Below are 17,925 nucleotides of genomic sequence, written 5' to 3' on the forward strand. Positions count from 1 at the left end.
CCACTCTTCTCAGCACGAGCATTCTCCTCATCGCACACTGTACCAACACCTCTACCCCTTCTCAGCTCGCCTTCACGACAATTCACTCCAATGGTCGTCTTAGACCCCTACGCGGCGGCCTCAAAGCCAATGCCAGACTGGGAGTCGATCCCCAAGGACCCGCTCGTCTTTGCGGCCAGCTTCTTGCAGCCCCTTGACGTCAACACGCATCGCCCAACACCATCTTCCGTCTCTTCATCTCAGAAGCTACCTCGACCTCGGCGGCCGAATGACACCTTTGCGTCCTCGTCTGGGTCCACCTCAAAACACTCAAAGACGCACAGCTGGGCGGCTTCAACCACATCTCACCATGCCGGAGTCGGAAGTGACGAATGGATGGAGGAGAAGGTGGCTCAGTGTGTCGACAATGCCAAGGGTGACCTCATCATACAGTGCGTGTCCTAAAGTCGCTTCCCCGCTGACAATCTTCCACAGTAACTTTGGCCTCCAGACGCTGTCGACCAAGATATCCGACTTGCGAGACCTGGTGACTCTGTCTCACATTCGCTCGCCCACAGCCTCACCGTCGTTGGAGTCACCCTCGTTGGCGTCACCCTCGTTTGCTCGACCCTCATCTCCCTTGTCTCCATCCTTGGGACCTGCCTCCCCCTACCTGAGGGATCTACGATCCCCCGCACTGCATCATTTGGCGCCTAGCGACCGAGGATTCTCACGAACGCAGTCCGCGCCCGCATCAGCAGCATTCTTCACCACATTGCGACTCGATGACTCGTCAGCGCGTCCAAGGCCTGGAAACGCTCTTCTTCCTGCGGTGGCTATCCAGCCCCCGGCCGATTCGACGACTGCTGCTCCAAACGCTGTCGACGTCTCTACCCTATCATTACAGCGAAGGCAGTTTAGTCGAAGCAAGACGGGAGGAGTGCTCCGAAATCAAATGCGACCTGATCACCGAAAGTCAGCACCGGATATCGGTGTGTACGCCAGCCAGAACCTTCTTGTCAGGTGCGTAGCCCGCTCGTCTGTCCGCCACAGGCCGCTAACCGTCCCAGCCTTCCCAGTGCCCTGTTCGACATCCGAAATCTCACCGTCTTAAGTCTGCGTAAGTGATGTCCTCCGCAGCGACACAGGACTGGAGCACTGACCAGATCAGGCAGCAATAGGCTCGAGTCGCTTCCTGCCGCAATCGGTGAACTACGGAATCTCAAGGAGTTGAACATCAGCAACAATCTCATCGTTCGTAGAAACTGTGCCCTCTCAGCATTCGTCTAACTCCTCGCAGCGTTATCTACCGTCAACCATCTTGGACCTGTCACTCGAGCAGTTTTCTGCTCACCCCAATCGCTGGATCGAGCCCTCGCACGATTCTGGGGAGATTGCCAAATCTCCAGTCACTCGCCGCAACAGCTTGCCCATCACTGCGCCAACACGATCTCTTACCCAGAGTGGCCCTGTCCCAAGCTTGGCCTCCCTCTGCCTCACAGTTCTCCTGTCGCCTCGGCCACCGTCCAACCTGCCCCCACTGATCGACTGCTACAACTGGGACGATTGCCGAGTGCGCGGCCAGCATCCGCTCCTTGACCCGCACATCTTGAGTCACAGCATGCCTCCGAGCTTCAGTGTGGACGAGCTTGGGCGAATTCTGCAGAGTGTGAAGAGCGCTTGCTCCAGTCGGGCGCAGACTGGCCGCTTGTCCGATCCGTTTCCCCACTCGTACAGAGTTCCCCCTCCGGACGACGCTGCCGAGAACCCCTACTATTCGCCCTGCCCATCTACGCGTCATTGGACTGAGAACGACCTTGTCGACAGCACTCAATCACGCCGCATCTTTTTGCATGCCGCTGAAGAGCGGTTTCAGTGGCGTGTTGTCGCCAACGTGTCCAACCTCCCTATCCGCTGGCTCGGATGCTCGCCCGGATGCTTAGAATTCTTAGACGAGGAAGACGACGAGGAGGAGTGGCCTGTAGAGCTGTAGACGGGCGGTAGGCTGTTTGTAATAGGTCGAGAGTTTGATTGCATGCCAACATTTCCATCATCCATAGCATTGGGTCGAGGACTGTGGGTCCCCTAAAGACGGACGGACATCGGTCCGAGTCGCGGGTCGGATTGGCGGCTGAAACCCGCCCGTCAGGATCGGTCTTCACCGACATGGCAGAACTGCACGACTGACCAGCATGGGACCGCTGTATAGGCTCAATCTCACGCATCGCAGTGCTGCAGGCTATAGACGGGACTTTGGAGGTCGCTGTGCGTTGATTCTTCAACTGAACAGCGACATCAACGCCGGATTTCCCTCACCTCATCTTCCATGCCGCCATGTCGTCTGCTGGAAATGCGGGACAGATCATCTACAAGGGTGAGCGCAGCGCTCGGGCCAGGCAGTTAGTGGCCGAGACTGACTGACGCTCGCAGCGTTTACGCCGACCTTGAAGATGGCGCTGTGCATCCTCTCGGGCTTTGTGACGACCAAGGCGGGGATGCTTTCGCCCTCGGCCACCAAGGGCATCAGCCTCATCACGATGGTGAGCGAGCTCGCCAGTCAGCGGCAGGTAGTTGACCACGAACAGAACCTCTGCCTCCCGTGTCTCATCTTCGGCTCGATGGTGTCGGCGTTCACGCCCCAGAACATTGCGGCCTTTGGCCCGCTCGTGCTCGTGGCCGTCATGTACGAGATCCTCGGGCTGCTGTGCGCGTGGGTCGTCAGGGAGATTGCGTGGGTGCCCAAGGACTTTCGCTGGGGTATTCTCGTGGTGAGTGGCGGCGCGCCTAGGTCGAGCCATCATGCTGATGTGTGCCAGATGGGCGTGGTTTCCAACTGGGGTGGGTCGGGTCGAGGGAGTGGCAGAGCCGCCGCTGACGTGGCTAGGAAACCTCCCCACGGCCGTGGTGCAGACCATGGCGAAGGAGGCGCCGTTCGACCCCGCCGTCGACGTTGATCTAGGAGTCGCGTACATTGCGTGGGTGTACCAGCTTTGGTCTTGGGCCAGTCTGACGACGCAGCATCTTCGTCCTGGTAATGAACACGACGTTCTTCGGGCTCGGTTTCCACAAGGTAGGCGGAGATGTTCGCCTTGGCTGACGCCCAGCTCTGCGCCTGGGACTTTACCGACGACCACGCCGCCGAGGACATGCTGCCGTTCAAGCAGCGCTGGAGGGCGCGGTTTGAGAGGCTGCAGCGGCTGCTGGGGAGGAGGAAGCAGCCTCGAACCGCGGACGCCGAGATTGCGATCGCTGACGAGGCGGCCGACGAGGCGGCCGACCATGTGTCGGCGACGCTGGAAGTGCCGCTCGAAAGAGTCGACTACCGCCCGGCGGCTGAGAGCATCGCGACGAGCGTGACGCGGGTGGGCACGCAGCGCGGCGACGCCGAGTCGAAGCGCACAAAGCCGCGCAAGCGCTCCTTCACGTCGCGGATGGAGGCGACGCCGCGCATCCTCGCCACCGCGCCGCTCGACAGCCAGGCGACAACGGCCGCCGAGTCGGTCCAGCTCACCTCGGACAAGGGGTACACCTCGGGGTCGGTCTACACGCGGGGGTACGGTGCCGAGCCGGTGGCGGCGACGGCGGCGGGCGCGCCGAGGCGCGCGCGCAAGTGGGCGGCCGCGCTGCTCAAGGAGATCAAGAACACGCCGCCGCCGACCTGGGCCGTTGCCGTCGGCCTTCCGTGCTCGCTCGTCTCGCCGCTCAAGGCGTTGCTCACCGACGTGCCGGGCTGGACGGGCTCGCGGATGCCCAACGCGCCGGACGGAAACCCGCCGCTGCACTTTATCCTCGAGACGGCCATCTTCCTCGGCGCGATTGCGGTCCCCATGGCGCTCGTGCTCCTCGGCGTCAGCTTTGCCCGCCTGACGGTCCCCTCTCGCTGGCGCGACCTCCCCCTGACGGCCATCACGCTCATGACGCTGGCAAAGAGTACGTGCGCGTGTGCGGCAGCGCTGACGACGCCACAGTGGTGCTCATTCCCGTGTTCAGCGTGTACGTTCCGGCTTGTTCGCGCGTGTTCTGCCGTGCCCCCCTGACCCGTCAGATTCGTCGTCCAGGCCATGCAGAAGAACACGGGCCTGTTCCCGCCAGAGGACAAAAGTGGGTAACAAGTGGCACTGTAGTCGCATACCCGGCTGACGGCCACCCCCAGTCCGGACATTTGTGGCGATCCTGCTCTCGGGGACACCGGCCGCAGCCAACCAGCTCGTCATCACGCAGATCTACAACCCCGCAGGGACGGCCCATACATTAGCGAGCTTCCTTCTCCTGCAGTGTGAGTTTAATCCCTGGTACTGTGGCCTGGCCCATGCTGACCAAACGATCAGACTCGCTCATGTTCATCTTCTCAACGTGAGTATCGTGGCGATTCCTTGTGGCAGAACGCAAGCTGACCACACTGCAGTGCCCTCGCAGCCATTGCCCTATACATCGTAGCATCATAGACTTATCATTCCCATGCATCAGTGTCGACCAGGCAGTGCAGCAGCGCCAAGACAGGCAAACTTGGAGACATTACATCTTTCGACACAACGACACACATTTGACAAGACATTATAACCGAAAGAGCTATCACGCTCACTACAACAGCATGTTCTCCAGATAACGATGACAACTGTCAAACATCATACGAAGCTATACAACTCAAAAGCCGGGCCAAGAACGTCTGTTGTCAAGGGGAACATCGAGCTCCATGTTGCTGAGAGAGTTTTGCAGTTCGTGCTGCGAGTCTTTCCGCACGTGGGTGATGGTCGTGTCGGCGGAGCGCTGCTCCTCGGCAAAGTCCATCAGGCCCCACACGACGGCGTCCTTGCTGTCGGTTTCGGGCGAGCCAGATGACAGCGGAGTCGAGCGCTGCATGTCGCCGCCGGAGGAAGCCTCGGTCGGCGAAGGCTCAAAGACAAGGGCAGAGTTGAACCCGCTCCATGTTGACTGGTTGACAGCGACAAGGTGCTCAGGCTCGGGGCTGGCGCGCATAGCCTCAAGGTTGTCGGGGGCGTACGAGAGCGAGTCTCGACGAGGCTGGTCTTCGAGGTTCTGCGACGACCAGGACGAACCACCGGGCTGGCCACCGTTGGCCATGAGGAGGCTCTCCAGATAACGAATGCGGGATGATTGCTGCTCATTCACCACTTGAAGGTCACTACGAGGTGTTAGGGGGGCTGGTGAGTCACCGGGGGCCTGTGCTCACCGGATGTAGTTGACACTGTCACTAAGGATCCTGCCCTTGCATTGGGCCGAGTCCTTCTGCTGCTTGGAGGTGGATGCAGCGCGCTTGGTCTTCTACCGAAGTGTGAGCGACTGGCCGCAAAGCTAGTAGGTTAACGTACCTTCTTCTTGATGGGCGACTCGGCGGTGGCACCCTCCTCCTCGTCTTCATCCTCGATAGCGACCTCAGCCTCGAGTGGCATTTTGAACTTGAGGGGAAGCAGCTTGTTGAGCTCCTCGATCATGGCGTTGATGTGCTCGCGTCTACGCTTTTCCACTTGGTTGTGGCACTCGCGACGACGCTGCTTCCTGGTCTCGTCGCCAATCAGAGTCTGAATGTTCTGCGCAGGGGTCACAGGGCTGCCGAAGCTGTCAGTAACTACGCTGTGCACGCATGGTGACCCGCTCAGCCCGCAACTCACCTGTCCAAGCCGGCCCCGTCGATACTGCCTCCGTAACTAGCCATGCTGTCGGGCAGGACACTGGGGGCGCTACCAGCACTTGGTCCCCACATCGGTCTTCCAAAGTCGTTACGTGGGATGGGGATGCCGAATGACTGGTCGAATGGGTAGTCGGCACCAGAAATGGAGTTGTCTCGCTGAGAGCCGAGGAGGACGGAGGCAGAAGGTCGTGTGTCGGTTTGGAAAGACATAGAGCGCGGTGGCTGGATGGCGCGGCCACGGCCCTGCTGCATGTTGGGACGGATGTCATTCATGGACAGCTTGCGCCCAGAACGTGAACGAGCAGGAGGCGCCTTGCCTACGTGGGATGAGCGACTGGAGGACTGGGAGCGGGAACGGTCGTCTCGAGACGCGCTGTTGTCGAGCGACGAGGCAACTACGGGTGGCTCGCGGTTCTCGGTGCCCATGTTGAAGTGGCTGAACATTGAATGCGGCTGGAAGCTATGCGGGGACGCGCTGGACGGGAGGGGGATGCCTGACGAGTGAGGGGATACCATGTTGCTGTAGTCGAATGGGTTTGGGAGGCCATGACTAATGGAGGGGAAAGAGCTGCCGGGGTCCATGAGCGAGCTGAGGATGGATGACTCGACCGTCATTGAGCCGTCGGAGAATGGGCGGTTGAGGACTGGTCGAGGGGGCGACGGGAGTCTGGCCGAAGGCCTGAACAAGACGACGTGTCAGTATGAGGGGGCTAAGCCAGGGGTGGGTGGAAAACATACGTGAAGCCCTCCATCTTGATTGCCCCAGACATGGTTGATGGTGACTGGGGGGTGTCGGGGGGTTGTTGGTGTGTTGGGAGCACGATTATGCGAGTCTGTGCACTTTGGGGTCAAGGCCTGTGCACTGGAGCGGACTTGTTTGCGAGCTCGTATGGATAAGAGTGTTCAACGAGACAGTGTGTGATGGAGAGTGTGAGGGATGGGTGTGGGTGTGAAGGTTGTAAAGGAGGAGAGGGCGGCGCGGGGGGGAGGGGGTGCAGTGGGCAGTTGGGTGCAGGTTGGGGGAAAGCGGGGGACCCGGGGGGCAATGAGGTGGATGGCAATGTTAGCTGCCTGGGTGGGTGGGTGGAGGGAAGGAAGGAAGACGAACGGGCGGCGGCGGCGGCGGCGGCTGTGAGGCGCAACGACGCAAGAGTACGGTCCAGGGAAAACCGACGCGGGCTAGCAACCAAAGGCCCAAGGCGAGTAGAGAGAATGAGGGGCCAAAAGTCAAACTCGGTCCTGTCCGGTCCTGTCCAGTCGCTCGCTCGTCTCGCTCGGTCTGCTTGCACTCCCTCTCCCCATCCTCCCTCTTCTCGTCGCGCGGTCTCGACTCTACGTCTCTCTATTCGGGTCGCTCACTGTTCGTGTTCGTGTCACCTCGAGCCCCTGGAAAGACACAACCTGGTTAAACCCGCCTCTGCAGCCGCCGCCTCCGCCGCCGCCGCCGCCGCCGCCTCATCCGCCTCAGACCCGCCCGCCTCTCATCACCAACATCTAACTCGGTCTGCCTACCCTTGCTCTCTGCTCCCTCTCCTTGCCCTCCCCCGCGCGCTCGCCCACCACAATCGTCCCTGTTTCCCTTGACACCTCCGATAGCACAGTTTGAAATCCCCAGTCACCTCTCTGCTACTCTACCGGTACCTTTCCGTCCCTTGGGCGTTTACAACAGATCGTTCGTTATGGCTCCAACAAGTGCATATCAACTGGGCAGGTACGGTCCAGGCGTGCGCGCGCAGGTCGGTTGAGCGAGTGAGCAAGCCTGCTAGCCGCGTAAGGCGGCCGGAGTAAGGGAGGCGAGGAAGGCAAGGAGAGCCAGAGGTAGGAGGCTGAGGAGGCGGTGGCCGGAGGGTGGGTGGCAAGGCCCTCGACCTCGAGGCTTTGCGCCGCTGCTGCGCGTGCTCGTGTCTGTGGGAAGAGGGGTGCGGGGTAGAGTTCCGCCCGCGCCAGAGGGAGAGGCTCGAGGCCAGAGGCGGCGGTTCAAAGTGGGTGGGTGGGAGTTGTGGGTGGGCGGGCTTGGAGTCGTCGCCCGGCTCGCTCAGCCCTCCTTCCTTTGGCCCCCCGCGTCGGTGGCGCCCAATTTCCCTGAGCTACTACGGGCGTCGTACTCTATTCCCCCGCAGTTTTGCCAGCTCCCCCAGCTTGTTCCCCACGGACCCCCTCATCGCCACTCAGGGAAAGCAATCAAATCAAACTCGTATTTATTTCCACTTTGGGCCGTCTGCGCGTCCAATGCTCGTCGTCTGCCGTCGTCTGCCCGTCGTCGTCGTCGTCTTCTACTCTCCGTAGTGGAAAAGTTTGTCACTGGCGCAGGGCAGACGGCTGCGGCCTTTATGTTGAGACTCTGGGGCACCGTGTTGCCGTGTGCAACTCGTCGCAAAGAATGCCCCCGCTCGCCGCGGCTAGGTCCGTCTCACCCAAGCGCTTTCTCCCAAACGGGCAATTTTGAGACTCGTCAGGCCCGGTTCAAAACCAACTAAAAGAGAGTTGCGGCAACAACGACAGCGGCGACGACGACGACGACGACGCAAGGCCCTCCTTTCCTCGTCGCTCTTCGCCTCCCTCTCCCTCCCCTCGCTCTCTTGCCCGACCATCCTTTTTCACGGCTCTTGAGCCTCTGTATCTTGGAATCGCCAATAAATTGGCTCCTCCACTTTTCGTATTCTTCTGGCACTATTCGATGCCGAGTCGGCAACAAGAGCGCTTAGCATTTCACACCACTGGCGCCCGCACAACCTGCACTCGGCTCCGCCGAGGTGATCGTTGCACACACAGATCGGCTGAGCGCGATATACTTGCCGCCAGGTTCCAGTGACATTGTCTCCATACGTAATGCCTCATGGAATCTCGCGCTCGCGTGGCTGCAATGTGTACATTTCATCGTCGTCAGTGCCACTCCTCGTCTGATGGCTTCACAATGCCACCTATGCTAGTAAGACTACAATACGCGCATTCCGATACGCGCTTTGCCCAGGTCGGCTGCCTCTACATACCAAGCGAACTGGTTTCAGGCGGAGGAACCCTCGACCAGAGCTTGTGCCAGGATGGTGTGCGTCGTCTTTGCACCAGTCACTCCAAGCTCCACCATCTGTTGGGTCAGCCGTCATCCACAAGGAGCTTGACGACATCCAGACATACCTTGCAGGCCTCGTCGAGGTCCGTCTCGCCCACAAGGTGGAAGCTGGTGATTCTGCCGAGTGCTGGCATCGCTCCAACGGTCACCGTCGCCTGGGCCGAAGACAGATCGCCTGCCGTTGGGTTCAGAAGCAACGTGTCTTCCAGAGACGCCTGGAGTGCAATGTCAGCTTTCCATCGGTGCACCGTGGGCATGAGGAGGCTTACCACAGAGCTGCCCACGGTGAGACCCGACATGGGGATTCCAGCATCCGCAATGGCGGCAGAGCACGCCGTCAGGCCAGCCGAAAGAACAGCCGCGTCAGAATCACCCTCCAGAACGAGAAGGTGCACGTCAATCGACAGCTTGGGGAGGAGATGCAGGCGGAGCGACGGCAACAGCAGCTGGGTCAGGAGGACCGAGTGGTTGACAGGTTCCGTATCCTTGAGCAGCGTGTCAGCCAGCGAAGAGCCTCTCAAGCAGGCCAAGCTACTCACCCGGAGAGGAGCTCGTCGCGAGCGACTTGCGAAAGGCGCAAACTTGACCTCGACGTTCAGCGAGCCCTGGGGCGAGTAGGGTGGAGGCTTGGGACGCGGTCCAAAGCTAGGCAGGCGTCAGCTCGAGGTCGGCGCAGCTCCAGCTCGTTCCAACTCACGCAGAGCATGCAATCTTAACGCCATTGGCCTCGATGTATGCGCTTCCGTTGGCCTGGGTCACCAGCCCAGTCTTGAGGTCTACGGTGTGTAAGGACTGGCAGCAGGGAAGGGTAGATGCTCACAGACTGAACCGGCATCCGCTTGCTTTGAGCTGGACGACGCGACGTTCTCGTAGATGGGAGGGTGCGAGTCCTCGGGCGCTGGGATACGACGGCGGTCGAAGGTAGTAGCCATTGTGGTGAAGGTGGGGCAATGTTACGAGTGGTAGAGGAAGATCAACAACAGGACCGAGTTGAGTGTTGGAGGGTGGACGAAATTTCGGTGACAGGTGGAGGTCGATGAGACAGCAGTGGTGGCTTGGTGGATGGCTCAATGCTCCGGCAAGATGTTGGCCCTCAGCTTCATCCCACACAGACGCTCAACGGCCAAGGACGCGACGCGTGCATCTGCTCAATGGCAGCGAAGCGTGACATGGCAGACATGAGATCGAGAAAGCCATCATGCAGATTCATTTGTTCAAGACGAAATGGCATTCAAAGAGTACAAAATGTTGGCAAGACCCAGGCCAGATGCACCACGCCAATGCGGCACTGACAATGCGCGCGTGACAGTGAGCTGGCAAATAATCCTGACAGAGGTTTGTCTAGGTCATAAGGTAGGGCTATGACAGGAGAGAGTTGAGCCTGCCGTAGCTACAATAAACAGACCAGAGATTGATTGATGAGTGGAAAACGACACGGTGAGGGTGCAGCGACTTTTTAAGGCGGACGGGCGGGTGGGTGGGTGCGAGGTGGGGGGAGGGACGCAGTATCACACTCCACTCTAATCATGACTCATTGTTTTCTACGGACATTTGACCACACTCCGTGTCACCCCCGAGTCTGACGACCTGGCTTTCGGGTTAGCCGTGGCGGCGGCCGTGGGGTACGCGCTGCACTGCGCTCCATGCCTGCCGAGACTTCCGGCTTAAACGTTCTTCATGAAATGTTTGTCCAACCTCCATCACACCAGAGCTAGTGCAACCCACCGACAAGCTCGACGAGCCAGCCTACCATGGCCATCGCCCTCAGCCAACGGGGTCTGCGCCTCGCTGCATGCAATGCCTGGCGCAGTGCTCCCCTCGCGGCGCTCTCTCGGCCCACCACGGCCCAGCTGGTGCTGCGCCAACTCGGGCGGGAACGCGTCGCGCCCGCGGGCACACTGGCGTGGGCCCGATCGCTGTCGCACTCGGCGAGATGGGCGACTCCGGTGCCTGCCGACCCGTCGAGTGCAGGACAGTCCCCTCCGCCGCCTCCAGGAAACGGCACTGCGTCCAAGCCGAAGCGACCGGCCGGTCGCGGCCTGAGGAGATTGGGATACCTCGCGGTCGGACTCGCGGTCGGCTACCTCCTCTACGAGTTCAACACGACCTTCCGGTACTCTGTCATCGCGCTTGTTCGCTACTCTCGTCTGATGAAGGCGGTCGTCCTTGACGTGTGGGACTACAAGAAGACGTTTGCCAACGAGGAGCGTGTGGGGGCCGCTGGAGACATCTCGGATGAGGACCGCGGCCGCCTGCGTGAGGAACGCAAGGCATGCCACAGTCGATCGGCCAAGAGAATCTACGAGGCTCTGAAGAAGAACTCGGGCATCTACGTCAAGCTTGGACAGCATCTGGGAGCCGTGCATGTTCTTCCCAAGGAGTGGACGCAGGCCATGGTCCCCCTGCAGGACCAGTGCCACCCGACCCCTGTTGAAGACGTCGACGCCATGCTCCGCAAGGACTTGGGCATGGGCATTGACGACCTGTTTATCGACTTTGAGCCGAACCCGATTGGTGTCGCCTCGCTTGCCCAGGTTCATCGCGCGGTCGACAGGCGGTCTGGACGACCTGTTGCCGTCAAGGTCCAGCACGCGGCTCTCGAGGAGTTCGCTGCAGTCGACCTCGCCGCTGTCAACGTGGCTATCCGGTTTGTTAAGCACGTCTTCCCCGACTTCGAGTTCGACTGGCTTGCCGACGAGATGAACGAGATGCAGCCTTTGGAGATGAACTTCCGACATGAGGCGGCCAATTCGCTCAGGTGCCGCCACGACTTCCAGCACCTCAACGGCAAGACGAGCATGTACCTGCCCGAGGTTTTGTGGGCCGAGCAGCGGTGCCTGGTCATGGAGTACATCGACGGCTCTCGCGTCGACGACCTGGCCTACCTGAAGAAGCACAAGATCGACCGCAACCAGGTCAGCCAGGAGCTCGCTCGTATCTTTTCTCAAATGGTCTACATCAATGGCTTCTTCCACGCCGACCCTCATCACGGAAACCTCCTGATCCGGCCCAAAGCCAAGAACTCGTCGTCGCCGTTCAACTTTGACCTCTGCCTCCTGGACCACGGCCAATACGTTGCCATTCCGTCCGATCTTCGCGTCAACTATGCGCACTTCTGGCTCTCTCTCATGAGACCTGCGACTGAGGAGACGATTCGTCAGCGCAAGAAGTATGCAAAGTTGGTCGGCAACATCGAGGAGGATATGGTGAGTGAAGGCTTGTGGATTGACCATGCTGATCCCTGCAGTACCCATACCTCGAGAGCGCCATCACCGGAAAGATCAGCATGGATTCCGACGAGGGCATCGGTGGTCCAAACTCGCTACTGGATGAGCAGCAGTCGTCGTCTTCGAACGACCACAAGAAGCTCCAAAAAGCGATCATGGATCGCGAGGGTGTGGTTGCCGACATCTTTGAGCTGCTCCGCACAGTCCCAAGGTACGTTGCTCGACTCTGCAAGGGTGCCCTGGCTGACGGCGTCCCAGACGACTGCTCATGATTCTGAAACTGTCCGACCTTCAGCGCTCGCTGGACAACAGTTTGGCGACTACACATGGCCCCCACCGCATCTACCTCATCCTGGGCCAGTACTGCGCTCAAGCCAGTGAGTGGACGAGGCATTGACCCTCTCGTCGCTAACAATACCCAGTCTGGCAGTCTGATCGCGAAGATCTGAGCGAAGACTACCACAAGCACGGCCTATCATTGCATCTGTTCACCGGTTTCGCCAGGAGCTGGCTGTCGTATGCGTACTACACGACCATGTTCGGCACGATAGAGTGGGGGATGGACATTCGGGCTCGACTCACAAAGGTCGGGCTCTGGTTCCGAGGACTGGCCAAGGGCGGACTAGCTGCGGCTTCTCAAGAAATGGCTGGCCTCACTGTTACTGCATAGATTAAGACGATATAGAGATAATGTAGATCTTGGAGTTGTTACAAGAGTTGTGGACCACAGTGCCCAAGCCCGTCGGAGCCAAAGTCAGGCCGTCATTCAGGTACCGAGACAGAGGACGTGTTCAATGGCGTCCCTGTCCACGCGTCTGGCTATTCATTCTGTCGGGGTTTCACAACATCACATCCTCCACGCCCGCCGCAACTACCTTTCGACACGACACATACACCAACACTCACCCACTCTCCCTTGAAACCTTACAGACGAGCTGCTCACAGCGCGCGTCACCATGAGCGCCTTACATTCTGCTGTGAGCTAGATGGGCGGCTCCGGCCTCGATGTCCAGAGGTCTGACCTCCAGATCACAACCATCACGCACAACATCCCCTGGGTTCTGAGAGCCCCGGCGACGGCGCTCATCGGCGAGAAGTGCTACAACGTCCTCATCTACGACTTCAACATCACAGAGCCCGTGTGCTTCAAGTACGCCCTGTCAAAGGGCCTCGGCTTTGGTATTGTCGTCGGAGGAGGCATTGTCAAGATCCCGCAGGTGCGTTCGCCGGCGTCGTGGGTGACGGCCGTGCTCACACGGCCTAGATTATCAAGATTGTCAAGACGCACTCGGCCCGCGGCCTGTCATTATCAGCCTACGTGAGTGCTCTGGCTGGCACCTGTGGAGCGCCGCTGACTCTTCTAGATCCTCGAGACGGCGTCGTATGAAATCTCGCTCGCGTACGCGACGCGCGCAGGCTTCCCCTTCTCGACGTACGGCGAGAACTTCTTCATCACGATCCAGAACTTCATCATCACCCTCATGATCCTCTACTATTCCGCGCCCAAGGGAGCGTCCTACGCCGGTCTCGGTGCCAACCCCTTGTCCGCTCCCACCCACGCCATCCCTCGCCGCGTGTACGTCGGCGCTGCCATCATCCTCTCAACGTGCTTCTTCCTCTGGTCGACCTCGCTGTGTCCCCAGGGCCTGTGTGAGTTGAACGTGCCGTGATGAGCGCCGCCAGCTGACCCGGCCCAAGTGTCTTTCCTGCAGCTCTGCACCATCCCTCTGGGCATTCTGTCCAAAGCCCCTCAGATTCTCGAGAACCACAGCAACCGCTCCACGGGTAACTTGTCCGCATTCGCCGTCTTCAGCGCCCTCCTTGGATGCCTCGCCAGGCTGTTCACCACCAAGCAGGAAGTCAAGGACCCCCTCGTGTTCTGGGGCTTTGCCGGTGCTGCGCTGTTGAACCTTGTCCTTGCGCTCCAGATGATCTTCTACTGGAAGGCCTCTGATGAGCCCTCGCTCGCCAGCCGCAAGATTCCCGCCGCCGTTCGCGCCGACAGCCCGGCGAGAGTTGAGAAGGTGGCATCATCGGACGGCTGGGCTCGCAAGCAGGATTAGACGTATTGCCGCGGATGTATTCAGCTGCTGGACGGGCATGGCGGGAGGTCGGACACATTGAGTCTCGTCCACTGCCACTCCTGCCTTCCCTCGCTGACTTCGGTTCCTCATTCTTACCTCTCATTCTTACCTCTCATTCATACTCCTTCTCACACTTCCTTGCGGTCACCTCATCCTTCCTCGTACCTGTGACACGCAGCACTGCTCTGTTGCTGTCTAGTATCCACCATCGCACGCCATGCGTCTTCGCAAGTACGACCCGTCCCAAGAGTCGGCTCCAGAGGTTCGTCCTCAAGCTGCCTTCCCTCCCCCCACAGTCGGGGTCACTGCGAGGGCCAACGCTCCATCTCCCCGACCCAACGAGACACCTGTCCCCCAGCAAGGCAGCACACGAATGGAAGATCCCCAGTCTCTGCAGGAGGCTTGGCTTCAGAGTACGCTCATGCCGAGAAAATGGCGGCTAACACGCGCAGGACACACCCCGCTGCGACCGACCCCACGCCCTTCCCCCGCCTTGAGCCCCAAAACCAAGTACACCACTCCGCGGGGCAGCAAGGGCGACCACGAGGTGATCGCGCGAGAGCTTATGCGTCCGCCAAAGTACGGTGGGCGTTCGAAACGCGAGCAACTTGGCAGCGTGACCGAGAGCTGGGGTCCGAGCCCGAACGAAGAACAGCGTGTCGGCCTCTTTCAACAGGAACCCGAGCCGCCCAGCCCCAGCGGAAGCCCGGTTCAAGACTGGCTTGCACACACCTATGCCGCCAAAGCAACACCATGGCCGACTCAGCCTTCTCAAGAAGCCGGCTTCTCATCCGAGCAGGGCCACAAGCTGAACGACTCGTCGAGCTTGGGCCTTTGGGCGCCTCAAGCTCCCTCAAACCAGGCCATGTACCACCACTCTCGGTATGATGAGCGAGCCGATGGAGGCGGTGCTGTGCAGAGGCGTTAGAGTAACATTGCATGTAGAGCCAGAGGTGCTGCAAGCCGAGTGGTGACTGGCAGAGACCTGTATCCCATGTATCGTGTGCCACCGAGTGTGAGCGGAAGTATTTTTGACTTCTCGACGCCACCACAACTCGTCCGTCTGGCTCAGTGTCTGCGCCGTTTCGTCGCGGCGCGCGCGTTGTGCGTCACACTCACTCGACATTGACATCCCACACCACCTCTCCACTCCTTCAACCCTCTCAGCCACCCCCCACGTCCTTCACGACACCTCAAACCCGACACCCACACCCTCATAACCCCCCCTCCTATCCATACCCACCCTCTGCGCCCTGGCGCCAGACTCTAACCGCCAACATCTCGCCGTGGATCCCTCACCGACCTCTCTGTCGCCTGCCATCGACGCGACCCTAGCTTCTGGGTTCACGCTCGTCGCCCTACCACAACCAACGCCGCACAGGAAATGGCCCAGCCCCAGTCCAGCACCATGCAGCAACAACATCAACAGACTTTCCATGGGCAATCCGCCGCGCAGCATGCGCAGGCGGCACCCGCGCCCGGCACGGTAGGCTGGGGAACCCCGTTCCCAAGCCTGCACCTCTGGCCGATCCAGGACACGTTCCAGATGAAGATGATCCACCTCCCCGCCGGCCAGCGTGTGAGTGTTGTTGGCGTGTGGGCGGAAGCGCGGTGCTGATACCGTCTCCTTCTCAGGTCAAAATCGGTCGTCAGACCAACAACAAGACGGTGCCAGGCGAGCGAAACGCCTACTTTGACTCCAAAGTCCTGTCGAGGACACACGCCGAGATCTGGGAGCAGGGTGGAAAGGTGTGTAGGGTGGTCGTGCGACTGCGTTTGCTAACGCTGTGGCAAGATCTTCATCAAGGATGTAAAGTCCTCGAACGGCACCTTCATCAACGGCCACCGACTCTCGCCAGAGGGCGTTGAGAGCGAACCATTCGAGTTGAAGAGCGAGGACATGGTGGTAAGTAGCTGAACCTGGAGGTCCGAGCCATTGTTGACAGTCCTTTAGGAGTTTGGTATCGATATCAACAGCGAGGACAACCGAACCATCATCCACCACAAAGTGTCTGCCAAGGCCTACTGTGTTTTCAACAACGATGACTCGCAGATGAGTGCACGGTGAGTGGTCATACGACCATGGCATGTTGATGCTGACACGGGTCGGTTGCTCAGCGAGCTTGCTGCCTACGGCTCCCAGAATGACCTTCGAAACGGCCTGCGACGCGCTCCTGCAGGCTCGGCTGCTCAAGGTAGCTCTGCGAACGCTCTCAGTCATATGGGGCAGCCTCTCATGAGTGCTGGGGGGAAGCCAAACGGTCTCAGCTTTGACCATGTTCTTCAGAAGCTTCAGGTTTGTGCCCGCCGTGAATCTCGGACGACCGACTGACCGTGCGCCCCAGAACGAGCTGCATAGGAGCGAGGAGACGAGTCAGGAGCTGCAGGGCCTGAACTGGTCTATGACGGATGTCCAGGACACTCTCGGTGGCGGACTTGTGAGTAGCAGAGCTGGACGGCGCTGACATTGCAAGGCGCCGGGACAGAACGGATCAGCAGCCCAGTACATCCCACCCCAGTTCCGAAACCCATCTGCCGAGGCACAGGCTGCACTGGCTGGCCCGCACGGCCCCCAGGCGGCCGCGTTCATCTCGCTTCAAACCCAGATGACAGATACCCAATCGTCTCTGTCAAGCCATTTGGATAGGATCCGTCAGCTGGAGGGCCAGCTTCAGCAACAGGATGCCCTCAAGCAGGACATTGCTGCGATTCGCCAGCAGATGGAGGCCAGTAAATTGGAGGTCGAAGCGCTCTTGGCATCAGCCACACGGCACAACAGCGGCCTCAGCCAGCTTGGCAACGACAATGAGTACGATGACGACGATGACGACGACGCTCGTAGCGTTGCGACAGTTGTTCCGGACGACGATGGCCACTTGGAGCGGAGCAAGGGAACCAACGGCACCAAGGCCTCCCGCAAAGCTAGCTCAGCCGACGCTTCGGCCTCCAGCGACGAGCTCACTGCACGCATCCAGTCCCTCACTTCAGACATGGCCGAGGCCGTCCAGCTCTCGCGATCACTCCATGCCCAACACACCGAAGCCATGGCGGCCGTTAAACATCTCACGGATCGCGTCGGTGATTTGGAAAACGGCATCGCCGACCGTGTTGCTGCCGCCGTCATTCAAGCCGAAGGTCGATGGGAGGCCTGGCGCTCCAAGTTCGAGGAACGCTGGAACAAGGAGCGGGATGGCTGGGAGGCCGAGCGCGAGCGGCTGAGAGGAATCGTCCGGGACTGGGAGGAAGCCAGTCGGAGGGCGGTCGAGGAGGACGAGGACAGGGAGATGAACGAGCACCTCAGCGAAGACGAACTCGTCGACGAAGAGGAAGACGAGGAAATCGGACAGGACGACATTGAGGCCGGAGAGCTTCTTACGATCCACAACCGCTGGCCGACTGGCCGAACGCTCGAGTCTGGTGAGCAGACACTGGACATTGGTGACACGGCCCCTCCGAGATCACCAGGCAAGCCTCGCCGTCGTCGCCCAAGCACCAAGACATCCCTCGCTGTTCGTGGTCTCCGGTCTGTGGCAAGCGTCGCTGGCGCTTCTACACCCAAAGCACCAGAGCTAGACTCTCCCCCTTCCGATGCTCCTCGACCTCGTCAACTCCGTGGGGGTGCGTTGAACCGCGTCAAGAAGCTTTCTGGTCGCGACAAGTTCCGCTCCGCCCTGCCTGGTGGCGAAAAGGAGTCTTCTGAAAGCGGCCGAGAGTCGGCAGACACCCTACGGGGAGAGAAGGAGAACCCTGGCGACCACAAGGTGGACAATCACACACAATCAGTCAGCTCACAGGCAAGTTGGCGAGCCGGGTGCTCGGTACTGACCGCGCTCCAGACTATTCCTCTTGCCACTGTTATCATCGTCGCCGCTGTCGCCGGCTTGCTTTACTATCGCCACAAAGACTGAGTCGAGG

At 60.0% G+C, this 17,925-nt stretch overlaps 7 protein-coding genes across 7 annotated transcripts; 5 read left to right on the forward strand and 2 right to left on the reverse strand.

Moving 5' to 3' along the window:
- Nucleotides 1-90: 90 nt before the first annotated feature.
- Nucleotides 91-1,972, forward strand: Q8F55_001024 (uncharacterized protein; the record flags this gene model as incomplete). Its single annotated transcript, XM_069349669.1, has 6 exons — nt 91-431; nt 475-526; nt 956-1,002; nt 1,050-1,099; nt 1,151-1,233; nt 1,280-1,972. The coding sequence occupies 6 exons, from the start codon at nt 91-93 to the stop codon at nt 1,970-1,972; spliced, it is 1,266 nt and encodes a 421-aa protein (XP_069213213.1).
- A 341-nt stretch (nt 1,973-2,313) lies between these two features.
- Nucleotides 2,314-4,424, forward strand: ECM3 (Protein M3; the record flags this gene model as incomplete). The annotated part of the gene is made up of 12 exons (XM_069349670.1): nt 2,314-2,353; nt 2,410-2,519; nt 2,565-2,747; nt 2,796-2,817; nt 2,864-2,954; nt 2,998-3,049; nt 3,084-3,909; nt 3,948-3,972; nt 4,025-4,080; nt 4,133-4,255; nt 4,308-4,332; nt 4,385-4,424. 12 exons carry the CDS (start codon nt 2,314-2,316, stop codon nt 4,422-4,424), a joined length of 1,593 nt encoding a protein of 530 aa, XP_069213214.1.
- Nucleotides 4,425-4,623: 199 nt separating this feature from the next.
- Q8F55_001026 (uncharacterized protein) lies at nt 4,624-6,399 on the reverse strand (the record flags this gene model as incomplete). The annotated part of the gene is made up of 5 exons (XM_069349671.1): nt 4,624-5,122; nt 5,171-5,262; nt 5,310-5,547; nt 5,610-6,308; nt 6,368-6,399. The coding sequence occupies 5 exons, from the start codon at nt 6,397-6,399 to the stop codon at nt 4,624-4,626; spliced, it is 1,560 nt and encodes a 519-aa protein (XP_069213215.1).
- Nucleotides 6,400-8,633: 2,234 nt separating this feature from the next.
- On the reverse strand, nt 8,634-9,631 carry MTR3 (3'-5'-exoribonuclease; the record flags this gene model as incomplete). The annotated part of the gene is made up of 6 exons (XM_069349672.1): nt 8,634-8,714; nt 8,765-8,914; nt 8,969-9,184; nt 9,239-9,344; nt 9,397-9,475; nt 9,520-9,631. 6 exons carry the CDS (start codon nt 9,629-9,631, stop codon nt 8,634-8,636), a joined length of 744 nt encoding a protein of 247 aa, XP_069213216.1.
- An 819-nt stretch (nt 9,632-10,450) lies between these two features.
- Q8F55_001028 (uncharacterized protein) lies at nt 10,451-12,596 on the forward strand (the record flags this gene model as incomplete). The annotated part of the gene is made up of 4 exons (XM_069349673.1): nt 10,451-11,905; nt 11,947-12,137; nt 12,185-12,303; nt 12,349-12,596. The coding sequence occupies 4 exons, from the start codon at nt 10,451-10,453 to the stop codon at nt 12,594-12,596; spliced, it is 2,013 nt and encodes a 670-aa protein (XP_069213217.1).
- Nucleotides 12,597-12,882: 286 nt separating this feature from the next.
- On the forward strand, nt 12,883-13,989 carry Q8F55_001029 (uncharacterized protein; the record flags this gene model as incomplete). The annotated part of the gene is made up of 5 exons (XM_069349674.1): nt 12,883-12,903; nt 12,955-13,143; nt 13,191-13,244; nt 13,291-13,576; nt 13,625-13,989. The coding sequence occupies 5 exons, from the start codon at nt 12,883-12,885 to the stop codon at nt 13,987-13,989; spliced, it is 915 nt and encodes a 304-aa protein (XP_069213218.1).
- A 1,429-nt stretch (nt 13,990-15,418) lies between these two features.
- On the forward strand, nt 15,419-17,918 carry Q8F55_001030 (uncharacterized protein; the record flags this gene model as incomplete). The annotated part of the gene is made up of 8 exons (XM_069349675.1): nt 15,419-15,589; nt 15,646-15,759; nt 15,806-15,916; nt 15,965-16,074; nt 16,129-16,306; nt 16,356-16,448; nt 16,485-17,804; nt 17,847-17,918. 8 exons carry the CDS (start codon nt 15,419-15,421, stop codon nt 17,916-17,918), a joined length of 2,169 nt encoding a protein of 722 aa, XP_069213219.1.
- Nucleotides 17,919-17,925: the final 7 nt, after the last annotated feature.

Source organism: Vanrija albida (genome assembly GCF_041260175.1).
Source record: "Vanrija albida strain AlHP1 chromosome Unknown contig_1, whole genome shotgun sequence".
Classification (NCBI taxonomy): domain Eukaryota; kingdom Fungi; phylum Basidiomycota; class Tremellomycetes; order Trichosporonales; family Trichosporonaceae; genus Vanrija; species Vanrija albida.